Here is a 23,510-nt window from a genome sequence, read left to right as displayed (position 1 = left end):
TCCTGCTCTACCTTGACTGTCAATAAATGCCACATCTCAAGGGTCTGTTCTTCGAACACTTCTTGCCAATTTTTGTATTAGCTAGAGTGCTTTTGATTATGGGTGAGAGAAACCCAACCTTACCTAGTTAAGGGTAAAGAATACACGTAGCGGTTATATTAGAGCTCTTAGTTGATAGCTACAGAATTGTCTATATCTAATATAAGCAGAGGGAACGTAGGACATTAGTTTTTTATAGAATCTGCGGGAAGACAAGAGAACCAGACTGGAATACTGCACTTGCAGGAACAGTGGAAACACCCCTGCCCTCCGCTGCTCGGCATCCGTGAGGCCAAGCACCGATGGCAGAAAAGGTCAACACAGATGACCCAGAAGAACATATCTCAACCGTTGTTCTTGCCAAACCATCCAGTCTCTCTGCATGTAGCTTCAGCTGATGTTGCTCACTTCTACATCTAAATGTCACTCAGGTGCCTGCTTGGCTCACCTGACCCAGTGTCTGTACCCTTGTCCAAGGGTATGTGGGGAAAAGTTTTAGTGCGTCAAGGAAGGCACGCTAGAAGTGGGTTGGAAATGGATGTGCAGTTGCTGCCACTACTCACTTCTCTGGCTACTCAGCACCCATCCTTGCTTTCTGTATATGCTTCCTTTCCATACATCAACTTTTAAACAGTAGTAATTATTCCTGAGTCAATAGAAACTATGGTGCCATTTCTTCACATGGGGAGGTCCAAATTTAGTGTCACAGCATTAATCTCTGGTTGATGTTTATTCATCCTTTGGTTTTAGTCACAACTGCATCTTTGTAGCTTCAGCATTGAATTATGAAGGTAAAGCTACCACCAAAAGACCTTGTAAAAAATAAAACGGGAATTGGAGGACATAACTATACCAAGCAAGAAAAGAAATATAGATGGCTTCTTTACTTTTCCTTTTTCCTTTTCTAAAACTCATCCTGCGGCCTTTGTTGGCATCCAAAATTGAATTCCCTACTATGTCCTCCCCGCAGTACCTTTGATGACCATAGTTCTTAATCCAGTTGGGTGACCCAAACCTTCATTCCTGAGGGATTTGAGCCCTGGGTCAGAAGCAGTGTTTTGTAGGAATAAGTCTTTCATAAGTCTGTGGGGTCGTATTGTTAGCCAATGCATCACAGGCAGAAGAGGCAAGTCATATTTAGAATAGTTGTCTGTTCAGTGAGAACAGATAGCTGCTATTCCAGGACGCCAAGAGTCTCATGTAACTGACATGTTACTAGGAATGGTGCCATGTTGGAGGCGCAGTGTGTCTGTTCCTTGCAGATTGGACACCTGGAGTGATCAGATCAGATTTGGTGAGAGGACATCCATGTAGTGGCCCCTATGGGTAATCTCTGCCTCCTCGCCTCTTTGTCCACTTTGTTTATGTGTCCTTTAAGCAGTCATTGGTGTGGCTAGGAAAACAGGCCGATTGATCGCCATAGAGGAGATAACCTTATCCACATGATATATTAATGAGTATCTTCTGTGCAGAGGAAGCATGTGCGTGAGAATGGAGACAGAAATATCCTCACACACAGTCCCATCCTGCTTCTCGGACCCACAGACCTCATTCCTAAGCCTCATAGTTACCAGTCCTCTAATCTGATTCAAGTCCCTAATCATTGTGACAAGTAAATAACCACAGTTCATGAATGGGTATGGATTAGTACCTCTGGCCATTTTGCTTTTAACCAGATGTTTAGTGTTCCACCCTTGAAAGCACCTCCCTTCTTCACTGTCTTCAGAGCCACTCCTGCTTGGGGCTGTGAAATACTATAGCAGTATACTGTTGTATTTTGCTGTGTATAATGCACTCCCGTGTATAATGCGCACCCATGTTTTGAGCCCAGACTTGCAGGGGAAAAAATCTTTTGTTTTATTTTATTTTTTTTAGATTTAATTGGGGAAGGCAAACAGGACTTTACTGGGGAACAGTGTGTACTTCCAGGCCTTTTTTCCAAGTTAAGTAGTTGTTCTTTCAATCTTAGTTATGGAGGGCGCAGCTCAGCTCCAGGTCCAGTTGCCGTTTTCTAGTTGCAGGGGGCACAGCCCACCATCCCTTGTGGGAGTCAAACCAGCAACCTTGTGGTTGAGAGGACGCGCTCCAACCAACTGAGCCATCCGGGAGCTCAGTGGCAGCTCAGCTCAAGGTGCCGTGTTCAATCTTAGTTGCAGGGGGCACTGCCCACCATCCCTTGCAGGGCTCGGGGAATTGAACTGGCAACCTTGTGGTTGAGAGCCTACTGGCCTGTGTGGGAATCAAACCCGCAGCCTTTGGAGTTAGGAGCATGGAGCTCCAACCGCCTGAGCCACTGGGCCGGTGCTGTTTTAATTTTTTAATTTAAAATTTTATTTGTTTACATTTAGGTACTTGCTTTTTGTATTATAAAGGAATTTTAGCATTTATTTCTTTAGCATATTACGGTATGAGAAATTTTACTTATCAAATAATTACACAAGAACAGATACAAGGTGTAAGAAATTTTATGTACTGTTAGCAAATTTACGATATTTACACATCATAGAAGGCCAAGCACTCTTTGTTGTTCCAAGTTTGTCATAAGTTCAGCAAAGCTGATTATCGTATGCCAGGGTATTTTGCATACGGATATCGTTACAGATTTCTAGAGTTACACTTTTAACTCATAAGTATAAGTAAAAGAATTAAAAACATTTATATAGACACGGAATTACTACTACCCATGTATCATGCGCATGCTTATTCTTCTGTCACAAATTTGGGCAAAAAGTGTGCATTATACACGGCAAAATACGGTAATCCTGGTTAGTGCCAGTATATCATGCAAAGCCATCTGCCACATTCAGGTTTTTTTCCCTCATCTAAATGGATCTGTCATAGGAACTCCCATGAAGCCAAAAGTAAGGGTTGAGGGAGAAATGATGCTGCATCAGGAATGGATGCGCCAGGGCGTGTTACTCGTGTGTTCACGAACTCCTCTTCTCCCTGATGAGGGAGCGGTGCTGCTGAGCACGCCTCATTAGCCCTTTATGGCTCAGATACGTCTGGATCATGATGAAGCTCAGATTACATGGCCCCTTAGTTTCTTTTTGTCAGGCTTCTAGGTAATTGCATGCTAGGGGGTTATTTCTCAAAAGAAGAATAGTTAGGAGATGAAGAGGTTTTTGCTTGCTTAAAACCAGAGGGGGCTATGCCAGTGACTGTCCTTTGAGGTACCCTGTGAGGTCTTGCCGTAAGCTGCTTAAACCGTCCCTCAGACCCTCTCAACTCCGTTAGGTTGCTTGTTGGATTGGAGACAACTGTTTGCTTAAGTTGCAAATGCCAGTGACTGCTGATCTGGTCCTGTAAGGAGACCACATTTGTAACTACTGTTGGAGTTGCCCCTCAGTTAAACTTAAAATAAATCCCTTTGCCTGAACTCCATCTGTTTGCTCTTTAGGCCACATAGGTGAGTTAAATGTGGAGATGATAGAAATGGCATGGATATTTCGAATGTGGGTCACAAGCTGCAGCGTGGTCTGGGAAGTACCATTTTAACTAGGGTTTCCAGACGGGAATTCCCGCCCGTTCTCGGGAATTTTTTTCGCTTTTCCATTCCCGAAGCCCGAGAAAAGGTGGTTGAGAAATTGGGAAAATTAGCTCCTTGAACCCAGGTGGTTGGTAGTATTGGCCGTCACTTTGTGGAAACAATTCATCGTGGAGAACAGAAAACAGTTTAAATCCTGGGATTCGGAAAAGGGAAAGTGAAAAAAATTCCTGCGAATGGGCGGGAATTCCCGCCTGGAAACCGTAGTTTTAACCCTCAAAGCCTGATGGTGTGTTAGGGACAACTTGATGAGAGTCAGAGACTGAGAGTGTTGAGCCACCTATCTGTAAAATCTGCAACAAAAAAATCAGGCATTTTGTTTACAGGTTTGATGCACCCTGATTTGCATCTTAGATGACTAACAGATCTCCCTTTACAGAAGGACGTATTGAATATATTTGGTTGTGGGTCTCATGAGTGGCAGCTCATTTGCCCATTTTTGAATAATGGAAAATAACGAAGGCAAGCCTTCTATTTTTCTAATACGAACCACACTCGTCTATATTCTTTTCAGAGATGCAGGTTTTTATTTTATTTACAACAAAAATAGGTCAACATGGAGCAGTTTTTAAAAGGGTGAGAAATATTATGCCAGAGACCAAATGACACCCAGTTTTGGAATTTAAAGTGACTCTGTCTAAATCTATTTAAATATCATTTCTAAAAATTATACTTCAACCCCACCTGTAGCCCAAGAACAGCTCTTCTGAGTAAGTCATGAAATAGTATCAGTCTTAAGGTTTATAATTTTTAACAAAATGGGAAATGAGAAATGGAATGTGTTGTATTAGAATCTCTAACTGAATATAACTGGTTTGGGGTACCCTTTGCTAAGAATTAATTTCCGTTTTCTCAAACATTTCTCCTAGAATGAACTTCCATGTGGATATTTGCCTCCTTTTACAGTAGTAGTTTTAAAGGAAAACAATTTCTACAGTAGCTTGTTTCCATTATCATGTTAAATATTTTTTCAGCTCCCTTGGAAATCATTGACTAGCATCATTGAATATTATTACATGTGGAAAACTACTGACAGATACGTGCAACAGGTAATTTTTTTTATATTGCTTCCAGTACAGTTTGTTTTGTTTGCTTCATCTTTTCTAGACAATTTTAAGTTAACATGATTTCATATCCTTAAGGTACTATTTTAAGATTTTAGTCTTATTTTTTTTATACTTCAAAATTTATAATGAAACCATTTTGAAAAGCCGGTAGGCAAGACACCACTAGAGAGGCAGTTTTTTTCCTTGCAGATGGCTGCTGCTGCTTCTCCATGAGTATAGTTGATGGGAACAACCTGAACGACCTACGATGCAATGTTGGCACAAACCTTTTAAACCAGTTATTTTTATGAAGTATTGAAAATTTAGACCAGTCCCATCAACCATACAATTTGAGATATTTTAAAATATCTTTGGAAACCTTATATGACATTTATGTGGATATATCCCCTAAATCTTTGACCTTAACTGGAGTAGTTGGTCTTACCTAGTTTGATGCTTTGGTACTTACTATACATACATTTTTCTCCAAAATTATTTCCAAAAGCAGGGAATCATTTATTTTTGAGTCCTTTCCAAATGTTTCAAATTGAGGTAATTCTCTTAAGTTACTTACATTGACTAATATTACTTTTGGGGAGATGCACATTTTCCTGAAGTGAACTCAGTGCTTGTTTTTATTGTCTTCTGGTCACATATCAGAACTGATAAAGAAAGGGGCAAATATATTTAACTGAGACATTATTTTTCCCAAGTATGTGATTACACTGTGGCAAGTGTTAGATGTATAAAAATACATTTTAAAGATCACTTTAAAAGTTAACCATAGTGAGTTGAGATCGTGAGTAGTGAATAGCTACCCATAGCTTGTTGAAAAATTTCCCGTGGCAACTTCGTTTATAATTCAAAAAATGCTTACTTGAAATAACTGAAGTAGATGTTAAGACCATGTGCTCGGAAAACCCGTGTTATTCAAAGCAAAGAGTCCCTACAGATGGCGGAGATGATGTCATGAAGAATAGTTGAAAAGCGGATAAAATTATTTTCAGAAATTTTAACTCCATCCCTAAGTTTTAAGTTGTCTCCCTAAATTTAGTTTTTGTTTTCTCCTCATTGGGAAAATGGAAGATTGCTTTATATTTTACGTTGTCTTATTGTTTGATAATATCTTCCACACATTATTTTTCTTCTCTGTTTGCATTCATTGTTGTGTTAATATCTGGATTTGATGACATAATCTTTTCCCTTTTCCTTTCTCTGCATTTGGTTCCTAATTGGTTCCTAAAATCTGATGTGAGTTCAGCCAAGCTTTAAATTTTACTGCATATCTATCTATCTCCCAGCATTTGAGGGTGAACACTTATTTAATTGTACTTAGAATATTTACTCTCTCTTTTTTCTGCCTGGACTTTGAAAACTAATCATCTCTGAGTATTTTTCTGAAACACTACTTTGGTATCCTAAAGACACAAGGATTATATGTTGGTTTGGTTTTTCTTAGAAAAGCAAAAAAGAAATAAGTAGAAAGTAAGTTTGAAATGTGAAAATGGTTGCTTACAAGAGGGAAACGGGGTTGTTTTTAAATCTAAGTCTAAAATGTTATTAATACTTACAGTGCTGTACCTCAGTATCTAGTGACTTTTCTTAGAAATTACTGCAGTTTAAGAATATGCACATCTTAAAATGGCAGTTTTAAATTATACTTTAATATTTCATTGTCTTGTGAATTTTTTAAAGCAATGAAGTAATTATTAGGCACTGTATGTAAAATATTTTATCTATCTTTTGAATTAGAAACGTCTAAAAGCAGCAGAAGCTGAGAGTAAACTGAAACAAGTGTATATCCCAACTTAGTAAGTAATGAAAATCTTTTAAAATACTTGTTATTAATTCTGTCAGAACTAAATGTCAGTTTCAGCAAAATTTGAATTTGAATCTTACTTTCTTCCACTATAAAGCACGAGACTTGCTTCCCATTACACCACTACAGTGATATATTTAGAGAGAAAAATGGCTTTTAGAGAGAGTAACTTCAAGTAGATTAAGAAAAGGACTAGAGGAAGAATTTCATGTACTGTACTTCTATCACAACTGCAGGGAAAGCATCAGGAAACTAACCAATGATACTCTTTATTATTTGAAGCAAATGCGTTTCCGAAAGCTAACAACTTCTGAGTTACTGAATGGATTCAGTTTAGGCAGTGCATATTGCCCATTTGAGATATGTTGTTTATTTGGTTGATGATTTTACATTGTTTGCTTGGGGGAAGGAAAAGTTAGGGAAAATAATTAGAATCATACTTTGTAAATGTTGGATAAATAATGAATAGGTTTTAACTGTTTCAGTCTAGCATTCTGTCATTGTCCTTTGGATTTAGAAATCATTGTTATATCAAAATGAATGGCAATTTTCTTTTCATCTGCTACGTTTTAAATGAATTCTAATCTCTTTTTTTCTTTGAAGTTTTTAGAGTTTTTTGCATTTGTTCAGGAAAATAGTTTATTGAGCACCATGTTTATAGTGCTATCCCAGGTTCTTTGGAGATTAAAATGAAATTTACCACAAAGTTTTCTATGTGCTATTCCAAGATTTTTCTCACTCTATGAGCTCAGCACAGTTGTTTTATAGTTAGCCTTTTGTTTACTGAATTTTGATATGTTAAGACATTTTTATGTATAGGAGGCCTCAATATTTATTAATCTTTTATCTCAAGGCAGATAATATGTAATTTACAGGGCTCATAATTTTTACTCAGAGCTGTAATGTCCCTTTTGCAGAGTGGTTTCTAACATTTTTAAAAATTATATAGTTTATTTGACTGATTTGTAAAAGAACAGCTCCCCAAAGAAAATACGGGTACTGTTGGAATTCACGTGTGTTAGATTTTCAAAAGCAGCGTTCTAGTGCTTGGCAGTGCTACCGCATTGAATGGAAAGTGCATTTAGCCAGGAGTCACCTAGTAACCCACATAATTGTTTCTCTTCTGTTTTGCTTTGACTTTGGAGTCTTAATCTGAGTCAAAGACCAGCACACAGTAGTCTGCGGAGCAAATCTGACCTGCTACATCTTTTTGTAAATAAAATATTGTCGGAATACAGCCGTATTCATTCCTTTATGTGTTGTCTGCATCTGCTTTTGTGCTACAATTGCAGAGTTCAGTGGTTGGGACAGAGTTAGAATATCCACAAAGCTTAAAATATTTACTGTGCAACCCCTAATCTAAATGAATGCTTTTTTGGAGCCCAAGACAGAGTTTCTAATCACACTTAAAAAAAAAAAAAGAAAAGAAAAGAAAAATAGTTATATAAATCATATATATAAATAGAATATATGAAGCAACATTATTGAGTTGAATAAGAATCTGAGTCCTTTGAAGAATTTTCCAGTTAACTCTGAAATAGAATATTTAAAAACAAATAATAGATTAAGAGTTATTTCATGCTGTACATTCTTTTGAGCCTGGCAGCCTCCTATATGAAGAGTACTCTGTTCAGTACAAGAAGTATTATAGAAAAGTTAAGAAGACAGGCTACATTTTAATTACAGATGCCAAAGAGCTTGTCACCCGGTGTGACAAGTACTAAGACAGAGAAGAGCTTTTATGTGGCTGGTATGGTGGGTAAGGGCCAGGAGTTAATCCATCTGGTGAAGAATGGAAATAGATTTTAAACAAGGAAGTGTTACAATCACATTTGTGATCACTTTAAGATCACTGGCTATCTTTTGGAGAATGGTGTGGGGAGGGGAGTAACACTGGATGTAAGGAGACCAATTATGCAGTTGTTGGAGAGGAAAGGTGATAGGAGGTGACCTAAAGTCATGTCCCTGGACATAGTGCATTGCTTGGAGGTGACTGACTTGTGTGGAGGAGTGGAGGGCAGATGACAGGGTTGAGTCCCAGATTTCTGGCTAGCACAGCTAGGTGGGTTGCTGTGCCCTTCACCAAGCTAAGAAACTATGGAGAGAACCAGCTTAGGTCATTTTGGGTTTGTTCTGTTCACAAAGAGGTGTCAAATATACTGGTGGCTATGTGGGTCTTAAACTCCAGGGAAAGTTCTGGGCTAGAGATACGAATTTGAGCTTCATCAGCATGTTTGAAACCATGGATGGGATTTCTTAGGAGGAGCAAGAACAAAAAAGTGCCCTGGACCAAGCTTGAGGAAATCCAGTATTTATATATCAGGTATGATAGCTGAGTATGATAGCTGAGAAAGGATAGTGAGGTGAGGCCATCATCATCAAAACAGAGGGGAATGTGTTTCAAGGAGGGAAAGAAATGAACAGTGTCAGATGCTGGGGAACAATAGCCAGGGAACTGAGTAACATTGGAGGTCATGGGTGATCTTTAATGTATCAGTGAGGACCGCACGTGAGCCAGGGAGCCGCAGACGCTGAAGATGTGCAGCTCTCCAGACAACTAGCTGGAAAGGGCAGTGGAAAGCATTCTTGATTTTGAGGGGTAGGTTGAGATAGAGAAATGAGAAAGTTAAATAGGGCTAATATGTTTACAAGGTAATAAGGAGGGTCTAGGAAAGAGAATCAAGTACATATACAAAGTTCTCAAGAGGGCAGGATGGGTGAGATCTGGAGCACAGATGAGCAGGGAGGAAAGGTTCGGACATTAGATAAAAAGAAGGGCATTTCACATAATGCAGCCGTAAAAACTTCTTTATATGTTTGTCTCACAGTAAAAGTTTATTTAAATGGTCACATGGACATTAGTCATTTGTCCCCTGAGAATTAATCTGTAGGTATTTGGTTTTTGCAAAACATATTTTAAGTGATTCATATTTTGAGTCTGTGTTTCGTCTTCACATACTTGTTTCCTTTTGTAGTTATTATAACATTAAAGTCAGTGGTTTCTTCAATCAAATAACGTTGTAGATTCAGTTGAACAACTGAAGTTGTGTTTACTGTTATTCTTTTTTCAGACAGCTCAACTGTAAATTTGTATTAGCTCTTTTTCAACACATATATTTAGCCCTGGGTTAAATGTCAGAAAATTTTCATATTTTCTGGGAAGCCTTCTGACATTATATCCGTCATTTAATTTCCAACGGGCCAGCATTTCTATCTATACGTAATATGATTTTTTAAAAATCAGAAAGATTATTAATATCCCTTGGAAATCTTAGTCATTCTAAACCACCACTTTTCATTTTGTACATTTTCACATGAAAACTATAAGAAGAGAAATATATTCTGTCTGGCTTAAAATGTGTTTTAAAAACCAGTTTGTCTTCAAAATAATACATTGCTGGCACAGGTCAGAAGTGGAAACAATAGCCCTGTTTCTAGAATAGGGACCTCCGTGTACTCAGAGGTTCAATGATTTCTTCTGTGGGTGGTGTTGGGGAGCCACCTAAGAGTTAACAGTAACAATTCCAGAAAGAAATCCTAATTCGCCGTCAGGCCAAGCTTACATACTAAGTTTTTGCTGGTAAATGGAACTGTAGGAATGAGAAATAGCCACGAGGAAACTCCTGAGCCGACTCCGTGTTGAAACTCCAAGTGTCTTGACAGTACTGACTTCTCATTACCTCAGCAACCATGGGGTGATGCAGTCTGCATTTAGTCGTTCAGCGTTGGCTTATTTCCTGTCTAACAAAGAGACAGGAAAGCTCTTTGAGATCATGCACTGTTAATGTTGAATGAATATGAGTTTATTGAGGATATACTATACGTACCTGGGCAGTATTCTTGGGCGTGGCTTAGAAACAGGGGAGTTAGCCTACCCTAGATGAGGAAAAGTTAGCCATGTTTGCCCAGTAAGTACCAGGATAATCTGGGCTGCATGTTTCTGAGCAATTATGGCCTCTGGGAAGTTTGAATGCTGATGTTAACCTTTCTCCTCCTCCTAAAAAATTTTTCTTGAAAAGAAAACCTGAAAATACATTTATTGGTTTTTCTAATTTGAAATGTTATGTAATCTTCCTCTTAAAACTTCAAACGTAGTAGAAATTGTGATGAGGAGCCAAAATCTCCTGAAAAACGTTAACTTACCTCTAGAGCCGGGGTGTCCAAACTGTGGCCCGCGGGCCAACTGCGGCCTACAATCCATTTTTAATTGGCCCACAGCAAATTCCAAAAATATATTTAGTTTACTTAAATAAACCAGGTGAGGCAATACGTACTTCACCTCGAGTGAGTGGCCTGGCTGTTTGTGTATTTTACCGCATATGGCCCTTGGTGAAAAACGTTGAAAAAGGTTTGGACACCCCTGCTCTAGAAATAACGCCCTGTTGACATCCGATGTCTGTGTTGAACATGTGGCTTTTGTACCGTTCCCTCAAGAACCAACGCGTAGAGTCAGCAGGTACAGGGACAGTGGTTTTCTCTCAACATGCTGCACTGCCTTTGGCTTAATTTATTTGATCCAAAAGAGTGTTTTATTTTTCTTACGAGAATTTGTGATATCTTATAAAGCTTAATAACTTATATCTTTCAAACGCCTCGGAGGGTATCCAAAGGAAATTGTATTTAGAAGGAGAAGAGAGATGGCTAGTGTCGGGTATTAGAGATTAGTTCTTACATAGCTTTGTATTGTAAAGATGAACGGTTTGGGTTCACTTTTACCAATTTATTTCTTCAAACATTCAGATGTGTATTTATATGTGGTTAAGACAAATCAGTAATGAGATATAAAGCTTTGTCATACAAGTCTATTTTATGACCTCACTTTACATTTCATTGAAAGCAGCAAACCAAATCCCAACCAAATATCCACCAGCAATGGCAAACCTGGTGCTGTGAATGGAGCCGTGGGGACCACGTTCCAGCCACAGAATCCCCTTTTAGGGCGAGCCTGCGAGAGCTGCTATGGTAAGTTTTCTCCAGCAGGGCTTTATTTTCTCTTTGGGGGCCTGTTTTCAGTGAAGTGCAGGGAACCGCTGGCACGGTGGTTGGGAGGTGTTGAGCAGCTTTCTCGAGGTACGTGAGGCCAGTACTTAGCAGGGGCAAGTATGGAGCCTCGGAGTGAATAGATGCCCATCCTTACTTTCCACCTGCACATTAAATTTAGGTACTGGGTTTCTCCTTCGATTTGTTTCTGTGGGGTCCTGTGAATGTTGAGTGTTCCATAGCCGTGTTAGTTAAGCTGCATTCAGAGTTGTTATTAGCTTTGTGCAAACCATGGACCCATGAAATATACCAAATCCCCTTTTGGAGTTTCTCAGGATACTTTGACAAATTAAAGGCTCCAAATAAGTATGTAGGAAAGACCTATATGTGGATAAACTGCTATTTGTAGTCTTCAGACCATGTTCCCTCCAAGCACTGGTTTGGGACACGATGCTTTGTGGTACTTGCTTTTGGCTTCAGGGTTCCAGTGTCTTTGTCCACGTCAAAAACCAACCAGAGGCTGGCAGTATTACATATATAGTGGGTTGGTGAGATGCACTGTCCCATAGTTGATACACTTTTTATGTTAATTTAAAATCTCAAACAACAATATACTCTTAATGGGGTATTGGTGACATTATCATCTATGTTTGCTTCCAACCAAAGTGGCCTGGGTATGAGAGGGGAGAAACCTAATGTTTATCAAAAGTCTACTTGGTGCCCAGTTTTTGTGTCAGCAGCTCTTTGGGGGAGCCTGCTGCCTTAAGGACATAGGGATGAGGGACATTTGTAACTCTGCTCCATACTCAACGCCAGGTTTCAGCATTAGAAAAGGCTTTTAAAACAAATCATATAATTATCTCTCCTGAAACTAAGGAAGGTGTGAGCCAGACAAATTGTTTACTTCATAGAAATGGTACATGTTTAACTATTTCTGCACCATGGGAGCACAAGGGGAAACAGTTTATGGAAAATTAGCTTCTTTTGGTCAAAATGTTTGGATTGTTTGCATCATAAATATCTTTGAATTGGGAATTCTTAGATTTTGAAGTCCATTTATCTTTAAATGAAGATTAAAGAATCCTGCAGATAAGTGATAATGGCTTAATCTAGCTTATTTTTTATATACAAACCCCTTTCACACTCATGTATTTTCATATATCCCTTTAAATAATTATTTTGTCATTTTTATGTGCGTATGACAGGTAAGCAATTTTAATTTTATAATATTTATTTTAGATCCATATTTTAAAATAATCTATTATAAATGTATCTTAATATAGTATAAGGTTTATCATTATAGGGAAAATTTGGTATTTTCTGTTTGTCACTTTTTAATTGAATGTAAGTTAATTATGGAGAAAGACGTTTGTTGACAAATATTAAATTACATTTCATTATTAGTTTGGGTAAAAATCTATATTTAAATATGAGTGAAATTATATTTTCAGAATCCAATCCATGTCTAACATGTAGAATTTTAATAATTTGTGCGTGTTTTAAAAAATCAACTTGTTTTTAAATTACAAGGGGATAGGTTTTTAGGCTGTTGCTTGCAAGGAGTTCTCTAAAAATAACACATGATAAGGGCTGCAGTATTCTCAATAAACTAAAAGGCAATGTGATTGTAATGATCCCTGTATTTTCTTTTTTTGATATTGGTTTGGTTTGTGTTAGTTGGAAGTGTTAGTTGACACGTTGCTGTGCTGTCTGAACATTTTGATCTGACGTAACAGATCAGGGGAAGGATATGCTGAGGCCAACAGAATTATAATCATTTTTATGCATCTTATTAACTTAATGTTTCAGTGTCAGAGTTTTCAAACTTCAGATGGGGATACTATAAATGTTATATGGCAGAATTTAAACTGAAGAACAAAACTAACACAGTTTTGCAGTGTTTTGATACATCAACTGAGTTATTAGTCTTAAGCTTGCTGTGATCTCAGCTGCATATGCTCACTTGATATGGACTTATAATAAGGCTTCAAAGGAATTCTGGTTTTTAAAGGAAGAAATTTAAAATAATTATTTTTGTCTATTAATTGAAATAAGGGAATGGAAAAGAGAGACCGGTTTCTGTCACAATCCTGCCTCTGGCAAGGGGGGACCCTCTGAGCACCTTAAACTCTGGGTAGTTTCTGAACCATAGTTTTGGAAATCTGAATTTAAACTTTAAGCACTAATAATAACTTATTTCCAGAAATGTACACAATAGAAAACATTTTTAAATTAACAAACAAAAACTCCCTCAGCAGCATAATATATTATATAGGCTACTTCACCTAATAACCTCTTTTGATACCCTCAGGCACTTGATGGATAGAAATACGTGGTTTTTAATGAATTCTGAATCTTGAAAATTATATGTACATGTTAGACTTGCCTGTTTGCTTGTAAGCTAAGGAGAAAGAAAGATAACATTGTAAACTGAAAGTGGCTTTGGAATTGTTTTAAGTATTTGAGTATATGTGTATTGGTGTTATAAATTATGTATTAATAGCCTTCTTTGTTTTTTCTTATTCTTCCTCCATCATTAGCTACACAGTCTCATCAGTGGTATTCTTGGGGTCCACCTAACATGCAGTGTCGATTATGTGCAACCTGTTGGCTCTATTGGAAAAAATACGGTGGCCTGAAAATGCCCACCCAGTCAGAAGAAGAGAAGTTATCTCCCAGCCCCACTGCAGAGGTACACGAGCAATAGTCCTTTTAGTGTGGAGAAATATCAGGCATTACAATGGCTGGATCCGTCCTTGAAAACAGAAGTACAGTGTTGGATAATTTAAAAGCAAAAAAGCTGTTTTTATAGCTATACAGAACCCCAGTATTAAGGGCGGGTATGAGGAGAGGGGCAGGGACAAATCAAATCTTTTCAGGTATTCAAAATATTTGTCTCGTGAGATTACTGAGACAGAAGAAGAACAATGGGTATGGGAGGCATTAGCATAAGAAGAGAGCTTACAAATTAAATGTTTGCTTTAATTGCTATTTTGTAGTCTTTAGATACTATTGAAAACGTGTCTTATTACATAAAGTGAAAATACAAATTGAACTTTTTTCCACCCCTGGGCTATCATCGGAGGGAGGAGGTGTGGACTTAATCTTGAGGTGACCAACAGTTGAAATATGATTTTAGTAAAATTCTCATAGATTGCAGATACCAAGCACCTGTAGGGTCTACCAGAGGGAGACCATTCTGAGTGTTACCAAGATCTCAGCAGTCCTTCAAGGTTAAAAAAATAATAATAATCGGATTAATCTCTTGGCAGTTTTTACTCTTGGGAATGTGGTTTTGGACTGTTAAAGTCAATTTAAAAACAAATGTAGGATCACACCAGAACCCCCAACCCAGTTTTCTTCCCTACTCCCTACCCCCTTCCCCAAAGCACGCCCTTTTTATGTCTCTTCTTTGGGGGTAGGATGGTAAATTATAGATGCTTCAGTGGAAGATTTAAAAATGGCACTTTTCCTTGAGCATGATGCAGGTGGTAATGCCCTTTGACCAGTGCTGGGCTTCACGCGTTTGTTGGTGTCTGATTCTGCAGGACCCGCGCGTTAGAAGCCACGTGTCTCGCCAGGCCATGCAGGGGATGCCGGTCCGCAACACTGGGAGCCCCAAGTCTGCAGTGAAGACCCGCCAAGCTTTCTTCCTTCACACTACATATTTCACAAAATTTGCTCGTCAGGTCTGCAAAAATACCCTCCGGCTGCGGCAGGCAGCGAGACGGCCGTTTGTTCCTATTAATTATGCTGCCATTAGGGCAGAATGTAAGATGCTTTTAAATTCTTAACCTTATGTGTTGTGCTTCTGACCATTTCCTCTCTTTCCCTCTCTTTTTTGTTTTGTTTTTGTTTTCGTTTGCAATAAACATAAGTTCTTGTGTACAGCCTTTTATTTGGTTTATTTTTTTAACATTGTTTTTGTCTGCTTCCATTTGTATCATTCCAACCTGAAAAAAAGAAAACAACATTGAAACCTCTGCAGTCTTGATGACAGAGTAGTGCTCAGCAAAAGACTGGTTCAAAGCGGTCCTATCCAGTGGGTTTTGTGGAGGAATAGCCTGAAAAGCCCTTATTGAGGCACTTTTACCTGTAACATAGTGCCACAATAAATCCCCAAGAGTGGTGGTGTTACAGTGAAATTCCATAACTGAGACACACTGTCCAGTCTTACATGGATTCATTAGGTTTGAATAAAATTTGCCAATTTACACCGATTAAAAATTGTATGTCTTTGTAGACCTTTTGTTTTCTCATGAACCTTTTACAATTATACGGTATTATGGAAGTTTCATTGTTTCATAACAACTGCTAGATTTATTAGAATATTTAGCAAATTATAAATGAATTTTAAAGTCTTTTGGATGAATTTTCTGAAAATACACATTTAGTTTTTATAAGCTAGTGTCAAATTTATTATGGTTGAACATTCTTCCTGTTTGTCCAGTTTGGTTTCCATTTCATAATCATATATATATTACCACATAACATTTACATGACTGTATTACTCTTCATTTTCAACGCATTCAGTCTTGCTTATGTTTCAATTTTTTGTTAGAACAAAGGTCATACGTACCAATGAATTGTGGATTGTTCTGTTATTACTAGGTGCCCCTAAATGTGTCCATAATTTGTGTGTTAGCTCTGATTCTTGTCTTGCTATTTTCAGTCACATTCCTGGCTAGCATGTGAGAGCCATGCAACTTTTTTCCCCTAAAGGATGGGGAAATTTGCTGTCTGGCTTAACAGATAGGAAATATTAAAGATACTCAGTAGATGCTTTTCTTTATCTGTGAGATAAGAGAATTCTGATTATGAGATGTTCCATTTAGATAAAGAGGGTATCCATAACAGGAGTAATGATTGAAAAACATTTTGTTCCTAAAGATAATTTTCATAGAATAGGTGAAAGGCTTTAAAACTTACAGGTAAAAGCTTCATAAGAAGACTGAAAGTGCTTTGTACAGGGACTGGAAATTGGTAGTAATCGCTGAGTTCCATGGAGGGGAAATCTAGCTACATCAGACTTACTTAGAGAATTTAGGCTTTCATTGACGTTTCGTGCTAGCATATCTGAATTCATGGATTTATGCTATTACCACTTACTAAATCCATTTTAAAGAACTGGAAATATTTTTATTCATCTTAACTGCTTAACTGATTTAAAACACATACCTTTATATGTACTTTCTTAAATAAAAAGAATAATAAAACATTTGAGAAAGAAAATGAATGACATTCTTCCACTAAAATTGGCCGGGATCCATCATCTTTGTTCCTCCGAATGGAAAAGAAACTATCACCAACTAAATTGGCTGCTGAGAAAGCTTGTGTTTGTCATGGCTCCTCTGTTCATTTCTCAGTGAATTTGCAAATTGTCTTTGTCTTGATTATTCTTCAATGAGGTATATTTCTCTGTTGCCTCATTTTAATTTTTCCTCTCAATTGAAAGGCCATGCTACTAAAAAAAATAAAAAATAAAAAACAAAGATTAAATTACCTATATTTTATTTCTACAAACATGATGATGATGCTGCTGATAATAATAATAGAACAGTCATTTGTTGTGATGAATCAAGAAACCCACTTTGTATTTAGCTTCATTGGTCAAGTTACATAGAGAATTAGATTCGCAGAAGAATTAATTTCACCTTGAGATTTAAAATTACAAAGTTTCAGCAGCCATCTTATCTACTCAGTTATTGTTTTCTTTTTTTTTTTTAGAGAAGCAACTAACAAACTCTTCCTAGCATCTCATTTATTCTTTTATCATCTTTTTCCTTCTCATATCTACCTTATTATAACCTCTTCAACAGATCCTTTGATCTTGGCTTGTTAGCAAGATTAGGTGTTAATAACCATTGATGTCCTTAAGCAATCCTGTCTTTGGTCCAGTGGGAGTGTATAAGGTTTGTGTTTGTTTGGGGTTTTCTTTTTGTAAGCATTTCTTGGTTTCTCAAAGGCAATGGTGACCCTGTCCCTCACGCAACAAGTTAAGAATCACTCTGATGCAGTATGAATGTTCTTTCAGATCAGGTGAAAGTTTAATTCTTGGTATAATTCGATCCAATTAATGCATTTTAGAGTAATTCATCAGTCTTGGGAACGGAAAGTCTTTCTCCCCGTGAACTTCAGCCTCTTCCTCTTACAAGGACTATTAAAGTTAACCCCGTTAGCAGAACCATCACAACCAGTATGAAAGCCAGAGTTAATGGTGACAGATTGCAGGAGAGGCGAGGAGCTAAGGAGATAAACTTAATTAGATGGGGAAGAGCATACTTGTAACTGAGTTCTTAAGTTAATCCTTGTTTAGAGGAAATTTGGGGGGGGTTGTTAGAGCAGCACTCTGCCCTTTATTTTCACTAAGAAACCATTATTAAGGGCTACAATATAGTAAAATGGGCACTCTTGTTTGCATATGTGTAAAGTGTCCTAAAGAAAACACAAGAAGAAATAACATCTGTGGGGTAAAAAAGTTGGGAGGCTGAGAGGGAAAGGGGGTTGAGAAGGAGACTGCCATCCTTTTACATCCTTTTAGACTCAATTTTGAACCATGGGAATATATTTCCTATTTTGAAATAGTCTAAAAACTGAAATGAACATATAGTATAACCAGCATGTTTAAAAGTATGTACATATACATATAGGGAAAATGATTTTTAAAACCCATTTTCCACATACCCATTTTAATAATATACCTTTATGTGTGAATATATGTCCATGCCAAAAATTACTAACATTAGGTTTCCTGAGCCAGTTCTACCCACATAGATAGTGCTCATTAAAAATGCATTGGTAGACCAAAAACCAAACATTACATAAAAGCACCATGTCCTTGACCGGATTTGCAGACCGATAGCATGGTTGTAACAGGGTTGAGTTTCAGACAGCTTGTCTCTTCCCCCACCTTGACATCATTCAGTAAAAATTAAGCCTCGGTGTAATAATGGTGTTTGGCCTTGGTTATTAACCATCAGACATTACCTCTGAGTTACCAGATGACTTCAGCCAAAGATCTAGAAAATCACTCAACACCTGATGAGCAAGGTTACTGTTTTAAGATTCAGGAAGTAGGTGTTACTAGCCTTCTATAGGTGACGCTAGATCTTACAGAAGAGGGTCCAAATGATACACACCCACCACCTTTGTAACTTGCATTGGTCAGTAAGTGGTTTCTGAGTTGGTGACACACCAGGCTTGAATGACAGCAACATTCTCCAGTATGGAAGTTCTCCACGTGGCACCTGGAGTCCTTTTTTTCCATTCAAAGATGCTAATTTAGTTCAGAAATATCCCAACGTCCCATTTTCATAAGACATTTGTTATATATTTAATTTTTTTCTAGAGATGCCTCAACCAAACTTAATAATTATATGAAGTTTTGTGGTGTTTTAATCTCTACCATTAGGAGAGAACAATTTGGTTTTTCAATTTTGGTATTTTGGGTAGAGAGTTTATTTTTGATAAAAATTTGTTTTTGAATGGATTCTTTAAATTTTTCTTAAGATACAAAAGTGGTTACAGGTCTTATCACCATTCCCAGTCCTACCCTCTTCAGGGGTAACCACATAAAGTATCCAGAGGTATTCTGGACTACATTTTTAAAAACTAGGTTAATTTTAAAATTTTTAAAATAGGTTATTTAAAAATTAACCTAAGAATTTTTAGGTTATTTTCAATAATTTTCTATTACAAGTTACGCTGCAACAAATATCCTTATGGATATCATTTCATACTGATGTGTGAAATGTGAATGTATCTTACAAGACAGATCGGTAAAAGTAAAACATCTGGGTCATGGAACACACATTTTGAATTTTGATAGTTGCTACCCAGTTGCCCTCAGAAAACTACAATTTACACTTCTACAATGTCTAGAGAAGAAGACTTTGCCAGCAGTGTTGCCAGTCTGAAACTTGACTAGTTGACAGATGACATGTAAGTTGTATTAGCTTGCATTTCTCATTTTGAATGAGACAGGAATCTTTGCATATACATGAAAACCATATGTATTTACTTTTCTGTCAACTATTTTTGCCCCAGCCTATTTTCTAGATAAACTTCTTACTGACTTGTAACTTTTTATATTTTAAGAAAGCTCTTGCTCCATGGTATGTGATACAAATATTTTATTTTATCTTTGACTTTGTTTATAATGTATTTGCCAAGCCAATTAAAAAAAAAAAAGGTTGAACTTACCTTTTTTTTTTTCATAGCCCTGGGTTTTATGTCTTGTTTAGAAATGCCTCTACAATTCCTAAAAGAAAATTCTGTGGATGGTTTTATTTTAACAGAAATCTTGAAATCCCTTGTGAGATGATTTTGTGAATTTTAATGCAGTGTTTACTTTTTACAGTTTTTATATTTCATTTTCTCCCTTAATATTTCCAAAACAGTTTAGAAAAATGGCCATGAGTTGCAATAAAACTAATAGTGTTTTTCCGGGTTTACCTCAAGGAGATGTAGACCGTCCTCTTGGAAGCCCAAGAAACGTGCCTTGTATTCAGTCAAGTAACTTGAGTGAGGTGCAGATGTCCTTCCTCTCTTTGGGCAGATTTTTGATTTCTTCTGAGTTCGTTGGGCATTTCTCAGGTTGCTTTCTTTATCAGTGCACTTTTAATGCATGCTAATGAATTTGTTTAAATAGGTGAGTAATTTGAGAGCAAGGACTAACAAGTGGCACCACTGGCCTGGTCTTGAGTACAGACTAAATTCTTTTTAACCAACTCATGTGTGGACCTGATTATCGTTTTTGATCATTCCCTCTGGGCAGAATGCATTTTTCCCACTTGTGTTCAGTGTATATCGCTGAATGGCTGCAATTATGTTAAACAGTAACTAGGTAGTCTTAGCACCTTTTGTCCCAATTTCTTCATAGTTGAGACTAAATCCTCGCCACCAACTACTTTTTAAAAAATGCAATGAAGATTAGTAAAATATGGATCCTTCTAAAGAGCTTTGGTCTCCCACTCAGGTGCTCTGTAAATTGTCACTTGGCACAACACATAATGAATCCAACTAATTGAATGAGAAAAGCAGATTAGGACAGTTTCAAGTGAAATATTTTGGGGTATTGTGTTGGTGGCCCCCTTTGATGATTCCTGTCAAGGTGATAGTTACATGGGAGGCCAGCACTTGAGCCACATGGACACTTTTCCTGTGGGCTTTGTAGACTGGAATAAAGAACAAAGTTAATCTCATTACTAGTAATACAGTGATTGCCTCTGTTCAAAACATGGAGGAAATAACGAAGATAATTCATTCAAGCTTTGTTTTATTAATAGAAAAGAGAAAATTTTCTCTTGTCCACATTCCAAATAGAACTTGAATTTTAGGTAAATTAATAATATGAGGAAGGAATTATTCAGTATTAACTCACAGTGGTTCGACAGGTGTTTAAATCTTGAAGGATTTGGGCTTCATTTTAGTATTTAGATTACTCTTCCAAAATATGCTTATCATATTTCCACCTGTACTTTCACTATTAACAGGTGCAAATCTTCATAGCTTAGTAATTTTATTCCCCAAAGGTAATCAACTGAATAGGAGGAAAAGAAATGGAATCATTATAGTTGACAGTGGTTGCATGATAATTAGCCAGTGTTTGGAATACCTATTCAGATTCCTCTGATTTGACGATCTCTTTCGTATGTGCTTTGTCTTTTTCAATATTTTTTAAAATGCTATTTTCCCACCTTTTTCTGTTTAATAGTTATTAGAAAAGAGTTTCCTTGGTGAGGGGGCTAGAGCATATGAAAAAGTTAATTTTAAATTTTAAATTATTTGAGGTTCCAGATCGAATTGTACATTTTAACACTTACAGTGCAGAGAATTCCTGTTGATGTCAAAGGAAATTTCCTGTATATATGCCTAAAAATGTGGTCTTTGACTGTGAAAGGACAAATTCTCTAGTAGAATCAGAAAACCTGTAGGACATTTTTGTACAATATTTGAAGGTGGGAAAAAGGCATAAACTTAGCAGAATCATACCTGCTAAAGCTACTGTTACGCTTCATAACAATATCTGCCAATTTAAGAAACTTCAATACGTTTTTTGTCCTTTCAAACTCTGTTTTTATAGCAACTGGGATATGAGAGGCAGCCATGTTCCACATCTCTTCTATCCTAATGACAGCTAATTAAAATGCAGCGAGTGTTTGTGTCGTATACTTTATTTTTCTGTCTGAAATGTTTTATGGTAGGGTATGAGAAGTGTGATGTGAACTTTTATGAACTAACATCCATCCTCACAGTATCTTACTAATTCTGACTATTGGATGAAATACTCTGCATACAGGTGACCTTTTAAATCTCAGCACTATTGCCATCATAGTAGGATATGAAGGATAGAAAACCAGTAATGAAGCCAAATGGCCCATTTTTACCCTTGGGAGGCTCTCATCTAACAGAATTGAGTTTCACCGAGCTAGATGGGGATTTCTCAGTGGAGCACCACCCCATCTAGGTCAGCGGTGGCCAAGTGGGCTGCCTTTGTCAGCTCTTTTTTGTCTTTCATGCCAGATTAACCTTACATTAGGATTGATTCCACCTTATACTTCATGGAAATTTTTCTAATATAGAAATGCTATGGCCTGAAAGGAAGCATATTTCCACTCCTTTTCAGATGGCCACACATAGAAAGAGTGTGTGTAAGATGTGTGGTAGCTATACTCATGGGGTTTCAAAGGGAATGTTTCCAGGTAAGTCCCTCATTCAGTAATGTGGAACCGGAACTGGAAATGGTTTTCTCAAACCCAAAAGGAAATTATGCGGGCATCTGGTGATGAATGTTTTGCACTGTTTTCCACTTGCACCCTTTGTTTCTGCGATATGTGTAGTATAGGTAGAGCAATCGGCCTCATTGGTTGTCTCCGTGTTTCTCTCCTCAGATGCAGACAGACGTGCTGAACTATCTGGAAGTCCACTGAAAAGCAAAAGCACTAGGAAACCTTTGGCATGTATCATTGGGTATTTAGGTGGGTATTTTCTAATAGACAAAAAACCTCAAAAGAGCAATTCCTGTGTCTTATAAATATTTGGCTATTCTAAATTGACATAACTAAAGTCAAGCCTTTCAAATGGCTGAAATTGGATGCCTTCATAAGTATAGTCAATTTATTTTATTTTAGAAACTTTTATTACCAAAACGCATAACACAACACACAGTTATTAATATGCTTGCTTTTTTCCAAAAAAACATTGAATAAAAATGGAATGTATATTTATGGATATAAATACAGATTAATCAAAAAGAAGAAAATAAGAATCACTAAATTGGAGGATGAGTAGTCTTAATATTTTGATTTAGATCCTTCTACTATTTCTAACCCTTAAATAGATGATTATTTGTTTTTTTAGAAAAAAGATAAAATTGATTTTCAACCTACCTTTAAAAAGTACAGTTTTGATGTGCCAATTAAGGTTACTTTGAAAGGGGAATATTTGTATTGCTTTCTGAAAGTTGTCAAAGGTGATGGTTCTATTTATATGTTGAAATATCACAAGAATAGTATTAAAAATTACTGCAATAACTTCTTTTTCTTTTTTTTGCAGTTATAAGATAAATGATTTATAAAATAATGGTTCCTAAAATGGTTCCTAATATACTTTGAAGCTATAATGGCATGTTTTTGAGCTTCTAATATTCTTGCTTTTTCATTTTCTCAGTGAAAGTGAAATATGTACTCGGAGTTGCATTGAACCTTATTGCTTTGTCAGAATTTATAGTTACGAAGTGTTCAAACTTTAGATATCCAGTCTTTTAAAAATCAAAGTGTAGCCTTGAGCTTGGTATATTGTCTGATCCTCATCAGAGCCTTCTAGGAGTCAGAAGCTCATAGCTCTCTCTTTGATTTTACTCTGCCACCTTATTTCTTATTTTATTCCTCAGGGGCTGAAGAGTTGCTTTGAAAGCCCCTGAAAACATCACATGGTTATCATAGGCATGACCCAGGTCATGGTGGTTGTTAAGTCCTTGAAGTTTGCTCTCTGCCTTTCCTTGCAGGCCCTAATCCTAGAAGCCCTTTCCCACCTGCAGGGGAAAGTATCTGTGCATAAAAATTAGAATATAACATTG

At 37.1% G+C, this 23,510-nt stretch overlaps 1 protein-coding gene across 8 annotated transcripts in view; it reads left to right on the top strand.

The window, feature by feature from the left end:
- The window catches only part of MTA3 (metastasis associated 1 family member 3), a 159,539-nt gene that overhangs the window by 118,412 nt on the left and 17,617 nt on the right, over positions 1-23,510 (top strand). For 3 of the 8 annotated variants that reach the window (XR_013994636.1, XM_081068721.1, XM_081068723.1), the window contains 6 exons: positions 4,561-4,635; positions 6,385-6,443; positions 11,292-11,413; positions 13,972-14,123; positions 14,980-15,202; positions 22,324-22,410. Coding sequence is in view for 5 of the 8 variants with exons in the window: in XM_081068721.1 (XP_080924847.1) it covers positions 4,561-4,635; positions 6,385-6,443; positions 11,292-11,413; positions 13,972-14,123; positions 14,980-15,202; positions 22,324-22,410 (718 nt within the window). In the remaining 3 variants the exon portion in view is untranslated. Of the gene's footprint in view, positions 1-4,560; positions 4,636-6,384; positions 6,444-11,288; positions 11,414-13,971; positions 14,124-14,979; positions 15,203-22,323; positions 22,411-23,510 lie in introns of all 8 variants that reach the window. The other 5 variants (XR_013994637.1, XM_081068722.1, XM_081068720.1 and 2 more) reach the window with 3 other exon arrangements.

The sequence above is a fragment of the Rhinolophus hipposideros genome (assembly GCF_964194185.1).
Source record: "Rhinolophus hipposideros genome assembly, chromosome: 12".
NCBI classification, from domain to species: Eukaryota; Metazoa; Chordata; class Mammalia; order Chiroptera; family Rhinolophidae; genus Rhinolophus; species Rhinolophus hipposideros.
Note: the sequence above shows the minus strand (reverse complement) of the source record. Positions and strands in the feature narration are given on the sequence as shown.